This window comes from Heloderma suspectum, chromosome 1, assembly GCF_057233095.1.
Source record: "Heloderma suspectum isolate Gila_16-S chromosome 1, 16-S_ref, whole genome shotgun sequence".
Taxonomy (NCBI): Eukaryota; Metazoa; Chordata; class Lepidosauria; order Squamata; family Helodermatidae; genus Heloderma; species Heloderma suspectum.
The window spans coordinates 130686063-130705625 of NC_139458.1; the positions used below are offsets into that span (position 1 = coordinate 130686063).

Below are 19563 nucleotides of genomic sequence, written 5' to 3' on the forward strand. Positions count from 1 at the left end.
GCCAGCTGCCCTTGGAGGTCTTCGGTGCACTCTGTCAAATTTTCTCCACCCTGTAAAGCATGCTCCTGCCAGCCTGCCAAACAGCTGTTTGGCAGGCTGACCTGAGTGCAATTTAGCTGAAGAGGACAATGCAAGGGATGATTCTTCCTGTGTGCCTTCTTCCCTGTCTCAATTATGCTTCCACCAGCTTGCCAGACAGCTGTTTGGTGGGCTGGCTGGAATGTATTTTAGCCCAGGAGGACAATACACGGAGATTGAGAAGGTTTAAACCTCTCTTCCCTGCATGTGTCCTCCCCATGAGTGAGTGAGTGTGCGTGCGTGCGAGCAAATCGGTTTGAGGTGGGATGAGGAGGATGCCAGGCCTAGCCCCACCCACCGGCCCAGACCCTACTACATAATAGTCCAAAGCTACTATTGATAGCTAGAGAAAGGCAAATCGTTCTCATTTCCTATTACACTAACTCACCAGAAATAAAATAAACATGTGGCCCTCATAGTTCTACCAATTAAAGTTGGCATATGCCAGTTTATTTAAATTTAACTGTTAGATCGATCAATTAAATCTTGAAGGGGTATCAGACACATTTTGCAAAAGGTATAATGTATACAATAACTAATATGACATTTGTGGAAGATGGGCCTGTAGCCAGTGGTAGACTGCATGATTTGATATTCAGTCCCTGGTATCTCCAGGGCAGGCTGGGAAAGATTTTCATCTGAGGCTCTAGAGAGCTGCTGCTATTCAGTGTAGACCAGTACTGAGCTAGATGGAGCAATGGTCTTACTTGGCATAGGGCAGCTATGTCCTTAGGCAGACCTCCTAGACATCTACAGCCAGGGCAAGCACAAGACATTGTATCTTCTGAGGTACGGCAACTCCCTCCATCCCCTGCTTGCCCTTTAAAGTTGTTTTTGTTGCTGTGTTAGCAACAGCAACGTGAGTGATCCAAGGATTTAATGTTTGCTGTAGCAAATGCGATGAAGCTCTACAACAGCATTTGCTGCCGTGATGATGTAGGTGCTCTCTGGGGTCGCCTTGCCAACAGTGCTTTGCTCTGAAAAGGGCCCCTTCTTTATAGCAAAGTATGAGTGATTCAGAGATCTCCGTAGAAGTGTCACCAGCTGCTTTTCTGCAATGGCAAATGGAATGTAAGATTATTATTATTTTGTTGCAGTATCAAAGTGGCAGTGGTGGGCTGGTGGATGGTGGCAGCAGCTGGGGGTGTGTAGATTCAGTGGCAGTGCTGAGTAGCTCTGTGGGTGGCAGAGGAGGGCTGCCACCTTTCCTGATCTGCCACCTAGGCCACTTGTCTCATCATGACTCATGGTAGTGCTGCCCTGTATCAGAAACAAAGCTGTTAGTTTAGCTATAAGCATCTTAACTGAAAGTGGTGACTGATTTGTATGACAGATGAATGCTGGAATGAAGGGAGCTAGCAATTTTTGTGGACTTGCTTGCTTGTCTAATAAGAGAATTTGCAGTGCTTTTAAAGGATGTGCAATTTTGGGCTGAAGCAGCTCATTAAAGAGGCAGTTCTCTATCACTGGGGACACAATAGAAAAGGCCCTGGTTCAAACATGAATCAGTTTCATACTCTGGGTGAATAGAACTTGAAGGTCCACTGTGGGAGTGGTCAGACGGGGAAAGGTACCTTTATGAAGTTGAGGATGAGTTTTGTGTTTATGATGGAGTGGTTTTGGAGGAGCACCACTGACTCTAGCATTCCGAGTGGTTTCCTAAGCATTAATTAAATAAGTCCCCTAATTCCTCTACTTTGGGACTAATGAAAAAGAACAATTGGGGCATGGAGAATACTGAAAGCAGTAAATGTTTGGAGGCAGTGTTTTTCTTTTGCCAGATGATTCCAGAGCCATGAAGACTAGACATTTGCTTTGTTTTTGCCTTATTATGGCAAATACAAGATTCCCTGCTTGCATGGCAAATCCTGCAAGTTTTATACTGTTTATAATCCCACTGGACTTAGAAGATTTTAACAACTATTGCCGAGTTGTGAATATACCATTTTTGGATAAGGTGGTTGGGTCCAACTCCCAAGTGCTGTGGGATGATTTTTTTTTATTTTGGCCTATTTCAATTTGGATTTAGGCCAGGGCTAGGCACAGAGACAGCCTTGGGGTGCCCTGATGGGTGACCTTTGTCAGAAGAGAGAGAGAGAGAGAGAGATGGGGGAAATGCAACCCTGCTGATTCTCTTCATCTCTCAGTGGCTCTTGAAACCATTGACTAAAGTAACTTGCTAGGCTGGCTTGGTGGGTTGGGGGCCACTCGTACCTGCAGGAGTGTTTCAGAAAGTAGCAGATGGTTGCTTGACTCCATGGCATTTGGGTTGTGGAGTTCTGCAGGCTTACATCTTATCCCCCATGTTATTTAATATCTATATTATATATTAATATAGATATTAAATAGCAGTAGAGCTGACAGCCAACTCTATTACTCTTTTTTGTCAGATCCAGGTGTGGAGGTGCTGGACTGTTGTCTGAACTCAGTAATGGACTGGATGAGGGGCAGGAAATTGATGCTGAATCCTGGCAAGATGCAAGCACTGTGGGTTGGTGGTTCCCAGGTCTGGGAAGTTGGTGTACAACCTGTTCTGGTTGGGACTGCACAGTCCCTGAAGAAGCAGGCGCGCTAAATTACTGTAATGTACCTTGAAAATGGTTTGGAAGCTCCAACTAGTATAGAATTTAGCTGCTAGAATTCTGGCTGGTTTGCCTAGGTGGAGCCATATTACATCCATTCTGAGGGAGCTACATTGCCTATTTACTACCAAGCTCAGTTCAAGGTGCTGGTGCTTACCTTTAAATCCCTAAATGGCTTGGGGTCCAAATATCTGATGGAGCCCCTCCTCCCATATCAACCTGCCCATGCATTAAGATAGTCTGTATTCCTTCTGCAAGATACATGCATTTATCATCTACAAAAGAAAAGTCCCTCTCTGCAGTGGGGCTCCAAATTTGGAATTCCCTCCCAAGGGTGATGGCATCAATGCTGCATTCTTTTCAGTGCTAGGTTAAAACTGCTTTATTTGCACAGGCACTTAATTTTTTGAATTTAAATTATATTTGTAAATGCTGGTTGAAATAGTTTTATGCCTCTTGATTTTACTCTTTTATGTTTAGGTTATGTTGAATGCTTAATTTTTGTGTAGGCTGCCCTGAGATCCTCTTTGGCATGAAGGTGCGGTATATAAAACTTTAAAAGAAATAAATGCAATAATCATTGTTCTTTTTAATTAAGAAAACATGCAGAAGTCAAGATTTTGCTGCCTTCTTATAACATTTTATTTCTTTTCCCTTTCATAGCTTCTCCCTTCTTGCTTTTTGCTAACCGACGAGATGTCAGACTGGTGGATGCCGGAGGAGTGAAGATGGAGTCAACAATTGTTGTCAGTGGCTTAGAGGATGCTGCTGCAGTTGACTTCCTGTACTCGCAAGGTGTTATTTACTGGACAGATGTGAGCGAAGAAGCCATCAAACAGACTTATTTCAACCAAACTGGGCATCAGGTGCAGAATGTCATAGTTTCAGGTCTGGTTTCCCCAGATGGCTTGGCATGTGACTGGATTGGGAAAAAATTGTACTGGACAGACTCTGAAACTAATAGGATAGAAGTTGCTAATCTCAATGGAACATCTAGGAAAGTTCTCTTTTGGCAAGACCTTGATCAGCCAAGAGCAATAGCCCTGGATCCAGCTCATGGGTAAACATCCTTTCTTTAAACTTTTTGCATTCGTTTGCAGGATCATGGTTGTTTAGTTAGGATTTTCTGTCTCTCTGTACAAAATATAATCTCTTGTTTCAGATTCTGTTTTCTCAAGGTATTTTTTCTCTGAACATATGTTTAGATTGAAATAAAACATGGGAAAGAATGGCAGGCCATATAAGAGTGCGCTGACTTAAGTGGCAAAGAAAACATTAAATCAGCCTAATTTTTCAAGCTTCAGCTTCTCTAGAAGCTAACATTATGAATTTTTAATCTGCAGTTAACATGGCCAGTTAAAGCTGCTGTGGGAAGTTTTGAGTTTAAATGCATGATGGGTTCATTTATATAAATCTTTGTCCTAATCCGTTCTCAGACTCCATGTTGGGTTAAAGGAAGATCCAATAGCTTGGAGATCTAGACTTCTCTTTCAGGTGTTGCCGTTACAGTACCCAAGAGATTTAGGGCGCAATCCTATGCATGTTTAGACAGAAGAAAGTCCTACAACTCCCAGCATGCTAAACATGCCTAGGATAGCACCCTTAATCTACTTAAAGATCCTCTGCAGTAGAGAGGGAAACAGACAGACACCTGCAAACTAGAGATCTGCTTAGAGAGACAAGGTTTGGCTGACTGGCACAGGTTTTACAGTTTTATGACAAATGTGTACTTGGGATAAAGTCTTAACTGTTACAGATCATTGCATTAGCACCTTGCTAATGCATAAGCATTGTTGTGTCAGGTGCAATATAGTTTGTAAGAGGAGGCAATCTGTTTTGACAAGATGGTAATATAAATAAATAGAATGCTAGGCCTGGAACAAGCTTGAACAGGGAGTTGAACCATTAAAAAGTTGAGTTTCATTTTATACCAAGTTCATCAGTTTTTTCTAACTTTATGGTTCAGACACTAACTTAAAAAATGGTTCGGTAAGTATTTCAAATACATTTCATGCAGATTACTATTAACGGCTTGTGATGCACAATTCTATGTGTGTTTACTGAGAAGCAAGTCCCACTGTGCTTTGCTATTCCTACAGAATTATACAATAATAGGTTTTTAATTTGAGGAATTCTTTCTGAAACATGGTGGTTAAGATCCGAAAGGCTATGCGGGGAACTTTTCTCTATTTCTTCCTTTTCTCCCTTCACCCCCCCCCCCCCCCCGTGCATCCAAGAACCTAGTCCCCATATTCAGGAGACTTTTCAGAGACTCATTTGATGAAGAAGCACAGGTGCCAGCAGTTTGAAGTATTATAGAAATTTTCCTGTGCACAGTTAATTGCAGTAGGGGAACGTGGGAGGGGTGTGTAATTCTGATCCTGTTCTTTTAACCATTATTAAGATTGTCACTGTTACATTTGCAACAGGTCTTTTTTGTGCTGGCAAAATGTAGGGCTTAAACAATTTAGAACTATGCTACCTGTGTTGCTCAACTGACATCATTTCAAATCTAGTTGCCTTTGTTTTCCTTCTTCGTATGAACTTGCTTCACCCACACCTGTGTTGTAGTTCACCATTGGTGTAGCCGTACAGAAGTAATGCTGCCAGTTATCTGAATTCCTATCCAAGTATTCTGGTTGACCACACTAAATAAATGTGGTTGTACTGCCATCTAGGAGCAGTTGTTTCCCAAATACAGCTTTTCCCCTTAGGCTGGCTTTTCAGAGGCTAGTAAGGGGAAACATGATAAGAGGTGTACAAAATTATGCATGGTGCGGAGAAAATGGATAGGGAGACATCTTTCTTCCTCTCTCATAAAACTAGAACCCAGGGCCATGCCATGAAGCTGATTGGTGGGAGATTTTAGGACAGCTAAAAGGAAGTACTTCTTCACACAGTACATAGTGAAACTATGGAGTTCACTACCGCAAGACGTAGTGATGGCCACCAATTTGTATGGCTTTAAAAGAGGATTGGACAAATTCCTGGAGCAGAAGGCTGTCAATGGCTTCTAGTCCTGATGGCTATATGCTACCTCCAGTGTCAGAGGTGATATGCCTATATACACCAGTTCCTGGGGAACATGGGTGGGAGGGTGCTATTGCACTCATGTCCTGCTTGTGGATTTCCCGTGGGCAGCTGGTTGGCCACTGTGTGAACACAATGATAGACTACATAGACCCTTGGTCTGACCTAGCATGGCTGTTCCTATGCCCATGCTATCCCCACCCCCAAGACTGATGGTTGCTCCAGACCAACTTTCAAGGGGGCAGTAACAGAATGTCCCCTTATCTGAGATGATTAAACTGACATTACTTGAGTACATTTTGCCTTCTGTGGTAGCTCCAAGCCCTTAATTTTAGTGTGTCCACAGTTGTTTTGGCCCATCTCAAAGCAATTGGATATCCTTACGAAATTGAAAAGAAAAAAGTACCATAAGGTGGCTACCAGCCCTTTGTCCACTACAGTTACCATCTTGCCTTGACCCTACTTTGTGATATAGGTTTCAGGGTCATGGATATGGGACATATTGGCAGGAATCAAGTAACATATTCACCAAAGTTCTTAAAGGTCTGTCATTTTGTTGCAGAATGTGGGTGCTTGGATTTTAGTTGTAAAGCTTCCCTTGTAATGGACATGGGTTGGGTTACATATACGTAGCTGTTCTTCTACATAGTCTGTTTTACGGATCTGTACCCTGCATATAAGAGAGTCCATATATAAACACTGCATATGGAGAGTCCATTAACAGCTAGATGGTACAGCCAGTAGCTTTTATAGCTCAGACTGTAAAGATTTTGATCTTTAGCTTCAGGGATTTGCACAGTTCCATTTCCAGATAAGTCTCTTGAGGAATGACACATTTTGTTTGCTTTTATTTAAAACATTTATATCCTGCCCTTTCATTGTAAAAACAATGCTCAGGGCAGCTTACATCATATTAAAACAATTAACAAAACATAATAAAAACCAGCAACAGAACCAGATACAGGCCATAGCAGGTAAAACAATCTTAAAGACACGGAATCAGCTCCATGAAATTATTTAGCCCAGCAGGCCAGAACCCTGCAAGAACAAAAATGCCTTGGCCAAGCAGCAGAAGGCCAGGAGAATGGGGGCCACGTGAACCTTTCTAAGTAGGGAGTTCCACAAAACATTCTCCCCTCCCACCATTAGTTCTCTGACACATAGGCATTGTGGGGGGAGGACTCTAGTGTTATAAAAGGTGTGCTTACAAGTGCACTGTAAGAAAATATGAGTATGTCATCGGGAATTCATATATTCATGGGGAAAGTTTATCTTCCTACTGAATGTTTATTCCTTACTGGTGATATTTAATATTTCCCATTTATCGTGTACTTGGTCTAGGAGAATTTCAGTCCAGTGTCTGTTTGGTAAATGCCATTCTAGACATTTCCTATATATAGGAGAGCAGGAAAGCTCATCTTAACTCAAGATCAAACTTCTAATACCCATGATCCAAAAGGCTTTGATAGAAATGCGAGGGGCATGTGTATGCTACTATAATTGTCCTTTATTGCTAGTGGGTGATGAACGTTGAGTTGCTGTTCAGCAAGGTAGATTTCATTTGCTAACCTCACCTTTCCCCATTAGTAAAGTGTTTTATGGAGTCATCTTTAGGTTACACATTATGGCCTGTTCTATAAATCTGGCCTGTCTTTCCTAGTGTCTGTTGCTCCAGCTGGTCATGGGGATCAGCTGACTGGATAGGCTGTGAAATGCACCAAGCACTGCTGAACACTGCACCAGCTTTAGCTTAATGTCTTCTGGATTTCTGCACAGCTCTTCTCTCTTTCAGGCGCACCTCCCCCCACCGGCATGGCTGCTGCAAGGGGTGGAACTTTGCAAAGTGGGGAGGCTTTCTTCTGCTGACCAAGAAAAGTTAGCACCTGCTCTCTCTTCCCAATGGTTTCTATTATTTTTTTATTATTAGGGGATTCAGGCCATTAGAAAGGTGGGATCCACTCACAGCTACTATCTTGAGTATTGTGTTCTTAGTGATTTCACGTGGATACCAAGTAACCTGGCATCCATAAAGAGTAGGACCTGAAGGTACAGTCGCTTTAAAAGAAATATTGAACCACCTTGGTTCTTCCAAACAACAAGATACAGCAATGAAGCAATGAAGAAAATTGGTGCGATACTTCATTGTTGTAGAAATTTAATGTTTTTGTTGGAGGGTGCAAAATTTCCCTATTGGAAGCCTTTATGTTAGGGTTTGTTCTAAACCTTGTTGTTGTTGGTCAAAAAAACCATCTTCAAAAGGCTTTCTGAGGAATATATTGCCAAAACAACTGTACATGAGAGGAAGATCTGTGCTTTTTTCTTGCAAGTTACTGTAGTAGCTAAACAGTCTAATAGAAAATCCAGATCAAAGTTAGATGGCTTTCCATCTTGATAAGGCTTTATTTTGTAGCAATTGTGCCATCCTGCCTCATTTTTTTTATTCAGTCATCCAGAGTTCTGGTGTTCATAGTAGGTTCTGAATCCAAGACCTCTACTCTCTAAAATGTTTCGACAAGCCAAGATTATTACACTGTATTGCTTTTTGCAAAAGAGAGAGTGCAGCCCATTAACCTTAGAACTAGCCATGGAACATTTACTGGATAATACTGAATATGTTACTTGTGATTTTTTTATTGCCTTGATATTCATATGCACATCTATTTTGTAGCGTGATTATAAAATACCTGTAGTGCACCTTTTAAAAATAGATTACTTTCTCCAATATAAACATTAGAAACTATTGCTTTTATATTTCCGTGGAAAATATTTGATAAAAGTGCTTGAAGTACCACCTTTACTGAAACTGCAGTTATGATCCTTTAAAAAAGAACATTAATGGTAGCTGGAAGACAATGTGAAGTTTAAAGTTCATTAAGAGGAATTTTATTACATTTACTGTATAATATAATGAAGGGATTTTTAAGAAAATACTGTTATTTGGCAGAGAAGAAAGCTCTTTAGTATAAACAAAATGTTGTAGTCCATTTTGGGGGGATGTTCTGCGAATGCATCACATGCTGAATTTCTCTAAGCAACTCTATTGGCAAAGCTTTACTAGTAATTTGTAGTTGGATCAACACCATGCAACGTTCTACCACCCACTTATAAAAGAAGTCTTCTTACCTTATGGTTTCAATATCTGCAGTACCATCTACTTTCAGACTTCTGGTTTTAATTTAACTTTGGCCTGACATCCTGGACAATGAATATAAGATTTGTTCTGCCAGTATATAGTCTTTTTGCCTAGCCACTTCCAGGGCAGGTGGTCTTTTGCCTGGAATCTTGGCAGTTGACCCTTAAATTCCCTTTAGTTTCTTTTTTCCCTCTTGTGGGGCAGGATGCTGTTTGTAGAGCTTGTATCCCCATTGCTGGGTTAATGACAAACACAGGGATTGTTTACACACATACCTTTGGTCACTGTTGTGAGTCATCCATCTCCTTAAACCTGAAATAATTGCTTTATTGCTTAAAGAGCATAAAAAGAGCCCCTACATAACCTGTGGCTCTAAAGATGTCCACATCTAGTTTTGCCAAGGTGGCTTTGGGCTTGAGTTTCTTGAACTGCACACCCTTGTTCACCCATGGTAAACTGCTTTTGAAACTAGCTGGGCTTTCAACAGCTATTTTTGATATGGTCTGCAAAAGTTCTGCTGTTCAAGGAAGAAAGTCAAAAAACCTGCTTGGCATGCCGAAAGTAGGTCTTTGAATCCCAGCCTTTGTCTTTCATATTGCTTCAACTTTTGATTAAGAGTTTGAGGAAGAGTTTGATTAATATGGCTACTAATATTTTACAAACTCAATTTTGGGAGCCTGAAAAGGAGCCAGTCTTAACTGGTATGTGTTTAATTTCCTGTGTCTTAATTCGGTGCGTCTCGCAGAGGGAGTAAGTGGCATTCAGACCTTTATTCTATCTTATGATGACTACTGTAATGTTTTATTCATCAGCCTTCCTGTCTCTCAGTTTAAACATATTAGCCCTCTTTCCAAACTCTTTGGCTTGTTTAATTTTTCTTTCTTCATGCTTTAATAATTTCACAACGTTATTTATTTCCCTTCACTGGCTTCCCCTGTTTCGTAAAGTTTAAATGTATATCTTCATTGCTTTCTCTCTGTTCTCTTGGTTCCGCAGTTCACCACAGGCTAATCTTCTTATTAAACCTCCATCCCATGTTATTTCTTGTTTCTATGTTTTTTCTCTTGTGGCCTCTTAAGTGTGGAACTAATTTCTTTCATATATTCATTTGGCCTCTTGTCAGTCTCACTTTAAGAAATTACTAAAAATTAATCTCTGCTCTCTTGTGTTTTCCTCTTGACATACTACCTGAATTCTTTTGTATCTTTCATATTTCTAGGTTAATTGATATATTTTTGAACTCTTTCCTTCTTTCACTCTCTGCTACCTTCTGCAAAATTTGTGTTTTCTCTCCAACTCCCCCTCTCCTTTTATCTCACAGTTGTTGTATTGTGTTTTGGTTTTTTAGATTGTAAACCTGCAGGCAGAAGCTTGGCAGTGCTTTTTTCATTTCTGTCTAGTGAATATTACACACCTTATAAATAATAATAATGATGATTAAGTTTTATGTTGTCTCTAGTATGCTTGTCCTTTCTGGGATTCTCAATTTAAATGTTAATAAGCTTTGTATCTAACAGAGGTGTAGTTACTGAGCTTTGGTGTATGAGAGCATTCATGATTTGCACAGCTTTAATTGGCCCAAGAATCGAACTGTGGGTGTACAATCTTGTTATTAAGGTGCAAAATCTTGGGTATTGAAGAAGTAGACCTAGAACTCTCTCTTTGCACTGGATTCTACTTGATAGTTGAAAGGAGAAAAATGGGCTGCTACAGGACTATGTGGTCAGTGCCATCTTGTATGCTTTTAAATGACATGAACACGAAATCTTTGTAATACAGATGTCCTTGAGCCTTGTTGTCGAATTTTGTAATGTAACTGAGCAGCTAGGAAAGGTATTTCCCAAAATGGCTGGAACCTGTACAAAAATGAAGAGGCCCTACCCACAGGCTTACACTCTAAAACTATGTCTTTCTGCCTAGATTGCTTGGTTACATGATTTCTTTAAAAAGGCTTCATGCCCAGATTAGCAAGGCGAATCTGGAATGCTGCCTGAGACAGAATAGTACCAGGCCTTAAAGCAGTTCTTGCCCATGGTTTGTGCTTGTTCCCGAGCATTCAAGTGGCCCCAACAACATTGTGGCTATTGGAGAGAAGTAGTCCTAGCCAGTAAAGCAAGATATTGCATGTGGCAGTTTCCACCAACTTGGTGTCCTCCAGATGGTTTGGACTCCAAATCTCAGCGTTCCTGATTGTTGACCATGCTGACTGGGGCTGCTGAGAGTTGAAGTCCAAAACATGTGGAGGGCACCAGGTTGGGGAAGGCTGGCATATAGTATTGTAGGTCCCATTGATTTTAGTGGATCTACTCTATGTATAACTAAATCTGGATCTAGCCCTATCTGTGGTACTGCAGCAAATGCATTAAAGGCAGTTTTTAAAATTCTGGTAAACCATTACAAATGTTTTAAATCCAACAAAATTAATTAGGTCAATCCATGGTGTGTGTAGGACACAGAATCCCATCACAGAATTGGATTTGAATTAAGAAGTTTGTAGTCCTAAATACCTTATGCAGACTAGATTATAATATTTCTCTACCTTGGACATCACTAAATGCTTTGATGTTAGCAGAGAAGTAAATACCTATGAGACATGGTTCCTTTTAAAACCTAGATAGGAATGGGTACTGGTTTTACTTGGTTCAGTGTACAAAAGGTTCATGAATTTCTAAACTAGCTGATGGTTTGGTGTTGGGTGTCATTGGATGAGATTTAGGGTGCAATCCTATGCATGTGTGGACAGAAAAAAGGTCCTACAACACCCAATGTTCCCCAGCCAGCATGGCTAGCTGGGGAATGCTGGGAGTTGTAGGGCTTTTTTTGTCTAAACATGCAAAGGATTGCACCCTTAACATATCATGTAGCGCTAATATTTGCTCTTAGTAGAACAACTTGGACCCATGCCATTCTTACTAAAAGATTTACTAAAGACCAAAGATGTAAGCTAAACTATCAGAACATTAAATCTGGCCTGCTGTTTTTAATAACAAAAGCAAATGCTATGCCCTGCAGATGAAATGTTACTGAAATGCATGCTCTTTGTATGCTTCTTTAGATATGCTAAACCCTACTTTTTAAGAACGCATTTATAGTGAAACTGATAGGTATCAAGTTTCTTGATTGGAGCAAATGCCTTCATATAGTCCTTATTGATCATTAAGCACTAATAGATTCAACCTGTATTAATCTGTTAATTTGAAGGCTTTATTAATTCTAGCCTGGTGCCCCATACTGATGAATGTGACCTCATGTACCTAATTTGCATCTCTGCAGCAGATCCTAAATTTTGAATGCTAAATTTATCTTGAAGTTGAATAACTAGAATTCCTATAGGAAGCAGGCATTTTTCATTTTATTACTTTCCAGCTGGAACCTGTGTGTGTGTGTGTGTAAAAAAAATTTGAAATAATGAAAGATGAAAACTCTGGTGTGTCCAAACTGAAATGGGTTATTCTCTAACTGTCCCTCTATATTGTAATGAAAAATAGTGTGCTAGTACCATAAGGAATAGTAGTCATTAAGCTTTCTGAATTACAACTTATGTATTATGGTCAACTATTTTTCATGTCAGCCACAATTTGCAATAGGTCATTAGAAAAATAAAGTTCTGCGCCTAGTAGACTATTCAGGTTTCGGGTAGTCCCTAGTACTGCTGAGTCAAAGAATCACACAGTGGTTGATCCCCCAGATTGGTCCTTATATTTAGGCAAAACACAGGCTCTCCTGTACAGGATATAACAAATCAGACCTAGTGTGGAGTACTTGTAGCTCTCTCCTTTCTGAATGTAACATCATCTCTGCGAGCTGAGCATTCAACAAACTTAGATTATCATGAACTTTTTATTTCAAGAGGATTTTTTTCTTTTTGTGTTTTTAACTTTCTAACATTTATGCATTTAGTACATTGGAGGGGGATCCTCAGGAATGGGCAATGGTATTTGGGCTTTCCCAGATCCATTAGGTGAATTAGGATTCTAATTTTGTTGGCTTTTCCCTCCCTCTGGGGAGCCCCTATGTTCTGGAACTTGCCCTCTCCCATCATTAATTTTTGTGAATCACCCAGAGAGCTTCAGCTATGGGGCAATATCGAAATATAATAAATGAAATGAAGTGATCCCCTCACCCCATTGTAACTCACCCCAGGCTAGGGAAATTTGAGTCCTACAGACCTCTTCAGAGATGGTTAAACAAGTAAACAAACACAACCCATTGCATGTTATGGGTGTCCTGTAGCTCCTATTAGAATGTGTACAGGGAGTTCTGTAAGAATTCCCTGGTCCCCTGAGAGAGTTGACATAGCCCCAACTGTTGGGACCCACTGAACAGTAAAACTGTTCTCTGCACCAGCTAGAATCACTTGGTTGTGCTACCTTTATCCATGATATCAAATCCACTTTCTTTCATTCTGTGGCTGGGGTGTCTTGGCTGGGGGTAACAACCTTTTGCCACAGCTGTGTATAGTACAGCACATATCTAGTAGAGCTGCGTTTGTGACATAGGTCATAAATATATTAAAAGTTGTCAGGGTACATGTACAGGGTACATAAACGGTTCATGATTTCTAGTAAGCATTGAAGTGGGCGTGGGGGACTAAAAGCCAGTTCTGAAATAAGTCTACTACTTTGGTTTAATGCAGAAACTGCTGTATCCAAATATTCCCTATGACATTGTGACTCTTCTTCCATGTATGTTTCCCAAGATAAGTCCGTACATGCATTAGTGGGATTTATCTCACACGACTGTCAGCAGAATGGCATTTGTGCGACTGGGGTTTTGGTGGGGAGCAGTGTGGGACAGCCAGAGACATGTAGGGCCACCAGTATTCTGGTATCCTTAATCTGTTTGTTCTGCAGGAAAATATCCATCCTCTGGGAAAGCAGTGGCATGGCTCCTTGGTCACACAAGAGTTCTGATTCCTGGCAGGATCAGAAATGCTCTTGATTTCTGAGCCACGGTTCAGGTTGCTTGAACTACCATGAAGCAAAAATGTAACCTCTGCCTCACTTTTCCCAGTTCCATGGATGAGCTCCTATGTCCCAGATTTCTTCAAGGGGTAGATTAATTACACGTGCAGTATTTTTGGAAATGCCAATCACTTTACATAAAAACTAGTTACTAGCAGTGAGTGCTTTCTGATTTCTTCATCTCTGTGCAGATTTATCTTTACTGATCCTCACTTTGAGTTTTCACACCAGTGGCATAGTAAAGGTCTTCTGTTGCACAGACCTCTTTTGCATTTAAACAAGAAACATGCAGTGATCCGTTTAGCAGAAATATGAGTTATTTTAAGGGCTAGAGTCAAAACCTGGCTTCAATCTTGCAAGTATTAATCATAACTGAAAAATCAACTTTGATTTAAAAAAAATAAAAGCTTCTTTTCTCATGCAACATTGAACTCCTCCTGTTCTAAGGCCCATTTATAATTATAGTTGATTTGACTATAAATTATTCACGGCTCCTCTTGTGGAACTTGTGTGCCTATTGCTTTTGTGGGGATTGCGGTGCGGAGGTTCAGGCTAAGGCCTTGTGGATTTCAGGCATCTGGATAAACTCTACACTCCTTATCTGTCTTCCCTTTCAACCACCACTCCCTCCATCCTTGGCACAATGCAGTAGTCAAGCAAGGCATTACGTGTAAAAGACCCTCTCGGTGTTTCTTCCACACTGTTTAGCTAAATTTATGAGCCTGTCAGTCTTGGAGAATGCCATGGCCTTTCTGAGACTGTTTCACAGGGCTGTTCTGACCTATTTTAATCTGCAGTCTCCTCTGGTAAGTGTTTGTGGTGGTGATGGTTGCTCCTGCAGTGGCATTTGCTAGCGTTGCCTCTTGGTGCCTTTATTATGTCAGTATTTCCACAATAAACCACCATGCTTTTTTTTGTCTCAACTTGGTTGGAAATATTTTAGCCAGACTACAATGACTGCATACATTGTGTAGGGATTTGGTATATTGTTTTGATTTTGCTGTTCACTTTGGGAATGCTTGACCTTACTTAGGAATACTTTGACCCAGTTTGCACCATCAAAACAAGCCACTGTGGCTTGTTTAAATCAGTGGCGCATGCTGGGCACCATTAACCTAATTACCCACCTGGGCATGGCTTGTTGTGTTGTCCAAACTGGGACAGCATGGTTTGTTTGAGGGTGAAAGAGGCCAGAAGTTATTTGAAGGTCATTTTCCAACTCTAGTGCATAGGAGGCAACACGGTTTTCCTTCTAGAGACAGGTTATTGAGGGGGAAATAACCTTCAAATAACCCCTGGCCTCTTTCCCCCTCAAACAAGCCATGGCCTCCGGTTTCAGACAACATGACAAGCTGTGCCCAGGTTATGGGCACATTTGGGCTAATGGCGCCTGGCACGCACTGGCACATTCTGCCTATTTAAACAAGCTTCTTGTTTAAGCCACGGTGGCTTATTTGATCATGTGAACTGGCCCTTTGCGTTTACCTAGCATCCTATTGCATAACTTGCTCTTTACAATACCTTCTGAATAGCTTCTTTAGTTGATTTCGGCACAACTACAATATGCCAACAATTAGCTCTACGGTTACATCTTTGTAGAATTTAGGAAAGAGGGTGTGTGCATTTATTGCTTTTATTACTAGCACATTTATTGCTAATATATAGTACAACTAGTTTTGTAGCTGTAATGTGAGCAGGGTGCCTACTAATAGTAAATTTGCTGTTATGAAATCAGATGTGAAATGTGATATGCGATATTGTACGCATAATACATATCCATTGCATCTGTATTCATTAATCAATGCTCTAGTGTTCGGTTTGGCTCAGTTGATTCCCTGATTAATGGACATAGGTTAATTGATGGTACAATCATATTAAGCCAGTACTTAGCCATCTGCACTGGCTAACAATCCATTTCTGGGCCCAATTCAAAGTGCTGATTTTAATCTTTAAAGCCTTAAACAGCTTTGGGCCAGGTTACCTGAAGGAGTATCTCCTCCCACACCTACGTATCTTCCTAGACCCTGAAGTCATCATCTGGAGTCATCCTCTAGATTCCCCCACTGAATTAAGTGAGGCAGATGGCTACGAGAGAGAGGTCCTTTTCAGTGGTGACACCCTGTTCGTGTAATACTCTCCCCAAAGAGACTCACCTAGAGTCTATGTTATGGTCTTTTAAACACTAAGTGAAGACCTGTCTATTCTCCCAGGCATTTTAAGAACTGTTTTTAGAACTTTGCACTGTTTTATTTTGTTACTGATTTTACGTTGGTTTTATGTGCTGCATTGTTTTTACCCCTTTGCTGATGATTTTATCTTAGTCTTATTATGTGCTATTTTATCATTGTTTCCTGCTTTTTATTCTATGTTTTTAATTTACCAGCACACATTTCCTGATTATTGGGTGTTCTAAAAGTGTAATAAATAAATTAATAATAAGGAAGTTGTTACTCCACTCTGCTATTAGTCAGATGCAATTGTAATTTTTTATTGCACTGAAGGGTTTATCTTACTTCGCTGAAAATAAGACTGTAGATTAAAAGATTGAATTGTACTGCATGTAACCATTCGTATCTTATGAAATATTTGTTAACATATTATAATAGTGCCTAGAAGTTCCACGAGCCTAAGCGCATAGTGGCATTGTATATGGTGCCAAAAAATGTTGGAGAAGATTTTCAACTCTAGTGCATAGGAGGCAACACAGTCAATGAAAGTGTAAAATGTTAAAATGCAGATGCTCACATTTTAAAATAACATTGATATTCTATTTCTTTTTTAATTTCAGTGTCATATGGATTAGGAAGGTTCAGGAAGGTTTCTATTCTGTCACCATAACAATTCTATTTTTAATTTCAGATACATGTATTGGACAGACTGGGGAGAGACACCTAGAATAGAGCGTGCTGGAATGGACAGCAGTGTTCGGAAAATAATTGTGGATTCTGACATTTATTGGCCTAATGGACTCACCATAGATCTTGAGGAACAAAAGCTTTATTGGGCTGATGCAAAGCTGAGTTTCATTCACAGAGCAAATCTGGATGGCTCTTTCAGGTATATGTGTGTGTGTGTGAGTGTTTGTTCCCCCATAAATTTTACATTGCTCAAATGTCACTATTTGTTTGTTTTCTGTTCAAACTTATTTGCTGCCAATGCACTCTCTGGTAGCCATGTCAATGCAATCCTACTTCTCTTCCTGAACCTACATTACTCAACCAAACTGCCCTAGGATATTTTGATGTCTGAGGTGGAAAATTTAAAATAGCACCTGTCTATCCTGTGGCATGTCATGGCTTCTTCCTTTTTTCATTCATCCCTGTGCCCTGATAGTAGCTTGTCTTCACCACTCACACCTTAACCCTGCTGCTAGTCCCCATCCCCTGCTTTTTCCTTGTAATCTCCCCCTTGCCCGAGATTTCTTATACATTCCCTGGCCCACCTTGACTGCATTGTGCAATGTAATATCCTCCAATCTGAGCTGTTTCCAGATATCTCTATTGACTCTTTAGCTCAGTGTAGAAATCAAGTGTGTAAATCAGCTGTGCTTCTTTCGCTCATGATGTCAGTGTAAATCTTCAGTGTGTTCTCAGTCCTCCTCCTTCATGCAGTTCTTTGTTATGTCCAGACTTGGAACTATGGTTTTTTTCTAACCAACGTTAGTTAACAAACCAGAATCTGAAACAATGATTTGTTTCTGGTTTGTTTAAGCCAATTTTGGTTTGAACACACCAACAGTTCCCTGAGTTTATATGTAACATGGAACTATGGTTTTGTTCTACTTACCTCTTCTTGTCTGTGATGGAAGGAAGAGAGGAGAGTGAGGGCCTGCAAGCCCAAGCTTTGCTGTGAATTATTCTCAATCACATAAACCATGGTTTAATTGATAGGACCTAGTCCCTAAATCAAGGGTGGGCAACACACTGGACATGGGATGCATGTACCCTCCCTGGTGTGGCCTCCGCAGGCCCCACCACTGCACTGTCAACATTGATGTCGACAGCAAAAAAATTGCTGATTCATCTGCAGAAATTGGTGGCAAACTGGTACAGAATGCCACAGTGGCCAAATTTAGCTTGTTTTCGAGCTAAATTTGGCCACTGTAGCAGATTGTTGCAAATTGGTGGTGTTTGCTTTTGGTTTTTTTACAACAACACCTCACAGAACTCTGCGGGCTGGTGGTAGTGGCAAAAGTAGTCTAGGGGGACGAAAATAACCCCAGGCCTCCCATAGTTGCCCATTCCTAAATGAACAGAAATTGGTTCAGTAAAAGGTTATTGTTACACCCATTTTTTATTATGAGGTGGGGCGCTACCTGCCTATACCAAACTGATTACGATGTAACAAAAGTATCTGCACAATATTGTAGAATTTTCTGATCTCTTAAACTGTTTAAAAATCTGTTTTGCCATTCTGTTGTGCATACTTTCCTTGGATTAATTGAATGGGGAAATTAGTATTCAAAAGAAAAATAACAGGGAGTTTTTGGACTGAATGCAAGTCTAAAACTAAAGGAAGGTTCTCTAACTGCTCACAGGAACAGTCTTTTTACATTTCATTTTTGCTTTTATTTATTGTAGAAAAGCACTTTCATCTTTTGTGCACTCTCAGTGATTTTAATCTGTTTGATCTATGTCCCGGACACTAGAAGGAAGTGTGGAAAAAGCCCCCTGCAAACTGTGTGTTAAGGCTGCAGGGGACTGTGCACCCCTTGATCTGAGGGAAAGTTCCCAATCTTTGGGTTCAGGGGAGCTATAAATTCTTTGAGCTTGTCTGGCCAAGCTCATGGAAGCTCTTCAGTATAGCTAAGCTAAAACTTGGACAGAGTTCCTTTATATTTGGCAGCACCAGTGCAGCACCCATGGATCACCAGCTAGGTTCTCCGCACATTGGAAGTGGGGCTGGAGGTACTAGAAATGGGGAGGAACATAGGAGCTATAGCTGCCTCACGGGGCACTTCTCTTTACAACACCAGGTGAGGCAGCTGCAGTTGCTGCCATCTTCCTGATCTCCGGTGCCTCTGAGCTGCACCCCTGACATGCACATCAGGGTGAAGCCCAGAGATGTTGCAGATCGGGAAGATAGTGCTGTGCCTGCTCCAGTGAGGAAGTCAGGGGAGGGAGGGAAGTGTGACTGGCAGTGGGGGATAACTGTGAGTGGCAGAAACCTCCACAGTCACAGCAACAGACAAGCCACAGCTGCCAACAACTCTCCCTCAGCAGCAGCAGCAGTGGCATCCACTTCCTCCTCTTCACCACACCTGCAGTTAGTTCAGGTCGCACTCACTTGTTTGCTTGGTTCCCTTCCTCCCTAAAGGCCACAGCAGGAGGAAGAGAAGGCCTCAAAGCTAGCAGCCTTGTTGTGGGGGGCAGGGGGGCAAAAGGGGGGCTGCTTTTACCAGCAGCTGTGAGACTTGCACTGTGCTCTCCAACCTCCTTCCCTTCCTCTCCCCTGCTGGGTGGGTGGTACCTGGGATTTAACCTCTTTCTCTCCATCACAGCACAGGAAAACTCAACCTGGCTCCTTTCCTCTTTATTGTTTGATCCTGGCCTCCCAGGTGAGAATTGAAACCATCCAAGGCTCAATGTCAAGGCTGGATGTGGTCTCTTTCTACCCTCCTCTGCCCTCTTAACCCTTATGGCCACTGATATTTGGATCCTCTGATTTCTCCTGATTTAACATATATGCAAACAAAATAGTCCAATCCTATTCATGTTTACCTGGAAGTGAGGCTTCCAATCGGAATTCCCCCCAGGTAAGTGTGCATGGGGGGGGG

General features: G+C 41.1%; 1 protein-coding gene across 1 annotated transcript in view; it reads left to right on the top strand.

Annotated features, from left to right (window-relative positions):
- Positions 1-19563, top strand: part of LRP5 (LDL receptor related protein 5) — a 169907-nt gene that overhangs the window by 49965 nt on the left and 100379 nt on the right. The window contains exons 2-3 of the mRNA XM_084857481.1: positions 3324-3720; positions 16647-16844. Coding sequence (XP_084713607.1) covers positions 3324-3720; positions 16647-16844 — 595 coding nt within the window. The remainder of the gene's footprint in view (positions 1-3323; positions 3721-16646; positions 16845-19563) is intronic.